Source organism: Drosophila persimilis, unplaced genomic scaffold (genome assembly GCF_003286085.1).
Source record: "Drosophila persimilis strain 14011-0111.01,24,50 unplaced genomic scaffold, DperRS2 tig00000431-arrow-pilon, whole genome shotgun sequence".
Taxonomy (NCBI): Eukaryota; Metazoa; Arthropoda; class Insecta; order Diptera; family Drosophilidae; genus Drosophila; species Drosophila persimilis.
Genome location: NW_020825312.1, coordinates 2641221 through 2645332, shown reverse-complemented (window position 1 = coordinate 2645332; position 4112 = coordinate 2641221). Strand labels below are relative to the sequence as shown.

At 46.8% G+C, this 4112-nt stretch overlaps 1 protein-coding gene across 1 annotated transcript; it reads right to left on the bottom strand.

Moving 5' to 3' along the window:
* Positions 1–603: 603 nt before the first annotated feature.
* On the bottom strand, positions 604–2795 carry LOC6596202 (proteoglycan 4). The gene is made up of 3 exons (XM_026989610.1): positions 1313–2795; positions 801–1021; positions 604–636 (listed from the first exon to the last, which is right to left on the bottom strand). The coding sequence occupies exons 1-3, from the start codon at positions 2793–2795 to the stop codon at positions 604–606; spliced, it is 1737 nt and encodes a 578-aa protein (XP_026845411.1).
* Between the last annotated feature and the right edge of the window lie 1317 nt (positions 2796–4112).

Here is a 4112-nt window from a genome sequence, read left to right as displayed (position 1 = left end):
GCGAGTTGCTAAAAAATCTTAATGAATTTGCATGAATGAATATTTGAAAAGCTGCTGCAGGCCCCAACAAAAAAATATTTGCATTCCCCGGACTCCGGACCGCGGACCCCGGACCCTGGATCCGAAAAATAACAAGAAAGAAAAGGCTAAATTCGGCGGGGCCGATAAAAAATAATAAATAAAAAACGAAGCGAACAGGCAAAAAACAGATTTCCAGTGGCACAAAAATACGAGCATACAAAAGCATGCGAAAATTTATGAGCGCTAATATTATCAGCAGATTAGAAAGTAACTGGAAATTATAACCCAGTTGAATTTTTTAGCCCTGTTCAACGGCGGAGGACGCGGATGAGGACGAGGACGAGCAGGCATTTGCATTTGCATTTGGCATCCTCCATGTCGGGGCCATTGCATGCTTACTATCAATGGGATTTGCAGAGTACGAGTACGATTTTTGGAGTACAGTACGATGTGTACGATGTGTGTTTAAATTGCCCCAAATTGCATTTTAATGCTAATTGTGCGAGATTTATGGTTTCATGGTTTGGGGCGTACTCTCATTTCTATTTCTATTTGCTGCTGCACATGTGGGGCAATTAATATTCATTGCATGTCCAGTCGCTCAATGGTCATTAGCTGCGTGTTGTAGAAACTACTTAAAACTAGAGAAAAATTAACTTCGACTCGGCTGTGGCTTTATATTTTATTGTATTTAGTGGTGCTACGCGTAAGAAATTAATATTGGCCAACTCCTCCCATCCTGCTCGTCATCAGCGAAGCCCTTTATCTTTGATGCTTACAGTGGTGCTTTCCATCATTTTGTGAATGGCTAGATCAACCTCCTGCAAGCTCGCCGCTTCGACTAGAGCGAATCCTTCAAGAGGGGGACGACTGGTGGTCGTCGGTAGAGTCGGAACCGTGGTCAGAGTTGACATTATTTCTGCCTTAACAGGAGCCACGGGCGTAGTTGATATCACTTCCGTCTTGGGAGTCTCCAGGAGTTTCCAATTTGTTTCGTTTCCTGGGTTGATTACATCAGAATTCTGAGTGACCGTTTCATTGCCGCGGCTGGAACGGCGAGTCTTTTGAGTTTTCGTGGGGGTTTTTGTGTCGGTCTTGTTGGCATTGATCTTGTTTTGGTGATTCTGGGCCTTACCGTGGGTCTTGGAATGGCTCTTGGGGTGGGGCTTGGCATGGGGCTTGGGATGAGTCTTCGGTTGGGTCTTCGAGTGGGGCTTGTGGTGTGCTTTGGCATGAGTCTCGGTCTTGGCATTGGTCTTTGGCTCTGTCTTGGCATGGGTCTTGGGGTGACTCTCGGTGTCCGTCTTCGAATGGGCTTTGGTGTCCGTCTTAGAGTTAGACTTGGTGTCCGTTTTAGACTGTTTTTTGGGTTGGGTGTTCGCCTCGGTTTTGCTGTCTGCCTTGCCCTTGGCCTTGGTTGCGTCTGTCTTACCGATGGGCACCTGATCGGTCTTGCTCTCGGGCTGTTTGGTGGTGGCCTTAGCGCCCGGTGTGGGTTTTGTGTCGATCATAGTAGGGGTATTGGTGGCTGTCTTGATTTCCCCTTGGGTAGTGATCAAACTCTCTGCCCTAGCGGTTGGTGTTGTGTCGGCCTTTGTGGAGTCCTTGGTGTCGGGCAGGGTAGTCTTGATGTCAGTGGGTGTTGTGGGTTTTGAGTCGATCGTAGTTGGGGCATTTGTAACAGTATTGGATTCAATGTTCAGCGTTGTCTTATACTCTTGCCTGGGGTTAGGGCTTGTGTCGGTCTTTGTGGTGGCCTTGGTTTCGGTCTTAGAAACTTTGGTTTTAGGCTTGGCGGTGGGCTTCGAGTCGGTCTTGGTGGTGACCTTTGTGTTTGATTTGGTTCCGGGGGGGAGTTTTGTGTCTGTCTTTGTGGGCGTTTTCGAGGTGGCCTTCACTTCACTCTTTGTCGTTGTCTTATATTCCTGCTTGGAGTTAGGTTTTGTTTGAACCTTTGTGGGAGCTTTGGAGTCGGGCTGAGGGCTCTTCATTTGAGGCTTTGCGGTGATCTTTGTGCTGACTTTCGTATGGGGTTTGGAGCTGGGAGCGGGTGGTTTTGTGTCGGTCTTTGCGGGGGCCTTGGTGTCGGGCTTGGAGCCCTTGGTGTCAGGCTTTGGGTGTTGCAATTTGGTGCCTGGCTTTGCATCGATCTTGGTGGTAACCTTGGTGTTTGGCTTGGTTTTGGGAATCTGTTTTGTGTCAGTCTTTGTGGGGGTCTTTGATGTGCCCTTTAGTTCATTCATTGTCGTCGTCTTATACCCCTGTTTGGAGCTAGTCTTCCCTTCGGCCTTTGAGGGGGCCTTGGAGTCGGACTTGATGTGAGGCTTGGTGGTGGGTTTCCCGACCTTCTTAGTGGTGTCCTTGGAGCTTTCTTTAGCGCTTGGTGTGGGTTTCCTATCGGTCTTAGTAGTGGGCTTGGAGGTGGCCTTGAGTTCTTTTGTGTTTGTTGTCTTAGAATCGATACTTTTGTCCGGCTTGCTGGGGATCTTTTTGTCGATCTTGTTAGGGGTTTTGTTGTCGGAATTCGGAATTGTGGGGGTGGAGGCGGACTTGGCGGCACTGAGTGTGGTCATCTTGCGTCTCTTGGATCCTGCCACCGCTGCCGTTGTTGCTCTCGTGGTTGACAAGTGGCGGAAAAAAAAGTTCGCATGCGAAAGCGTGGTCGGTGGCTCGGACTTGACAGCAGCTTTGTTTGAATTGGCCGTCAGCGAGACTTCGTTATTGGAAATCGGCTTCTTTTGGAGCTCTTCGGTGTTGGCTCTCGCCAGGACCATGGCGACGAGAGTAAAGTTAACAAATACTATGATTATGAAACGCATTCTGAATGCGTTGCGATTGTACGTTGCTTGATGCATTGAAGAGAACTGATCATCAACTACCAGAATACAAACTTTTATACCCCATAAGCAGCTGTCGGTACAAAAATGATAATTGGAGGTGGCACTGGAACAGAACATCTGTTTTCCCATCACAGAAGCTTCACTTAAATTAATGTGTTATGCTTTCTATTGGGGACTTGGCTTCGGCGCATTTTTTTTTGTATATATACAGCAAACGATCTCAAACAAATTCAGTTTGCCTGTAGCAGCAGATAAATCAGCAACATGAAATATCTAGCCATCCTCAGCCTGGTCTCTATCATAACGCTGTCCTGTCAGGATGAAGCTCTGCAAAGTATCAGGAGATCCCCTTCAATCATAGACGTGGACCCAGTCGGCATTGAGTCCGCAAAACACACTTTCTTAGAAGGACTGGCCAAGACAATCGACGCTCCCGGGATCCGAATGCGGCGTGCCATTGAAGTGCCTCTCATAAGTTTCCAGGGAGCAGCCTACGATAAGTTGCTAAATGACAGCCTCAGCACCAGCACCACCACCACTAGCACCACCACCACCACCACCATGACCCCCCCAATCAACACAGCGGCGCCTAGCATAGTCCCAACCACCACAAAAGCAGCCAAAACTAAAAGAAAGCAATCCAAGAAAGCCCTTAAAAACACGGCAGCCTATCTTAAGAAGAAAGCAAAGGCTACGAAAAAGAAGAACTAATATCAGTTCGGAATGATGTGAATACGTTATCTTCTGAGATCTAAATATACTTATTAAAAATTGATGGACAATAGGTTAAACGGATCTAATATTTGAAATCTTCCTGGTGTCCCTTCCGTGTCTACAAAATATACTGAGTAGGAGCTCCGGTCGTCACAGTCTATCCGGAATTCGTAACAAAGAACAAGATGATTTCCAGAAAAACTTTTAAAGACGATAGAAACGACTATAGAAGTATCCAAATCAAATCGAATCCCACTGAACAGAGTGCTAAAAACTATTCAGAGAAGTCAACATCATCTTGGCCATTATAGGAACTGTCAGAGCCTCTATATGTGAGATCCAACAAAGCACAATTAATGCGTTTCTTAAATCATAACAGAAGAGTGTACCGTATTAGACAGAGCACACCAATGAGATTTAAGAGCTCTAGTTCTTGCACAGTCTTTTGCTGCTTGCGTTGAGCGGGAAAAGTTTGGACAACTTTTGGCAGCCATGTTGCAGTTGTTTTTCCCCCATTTTCCCGCGTCAGCTGTGTCA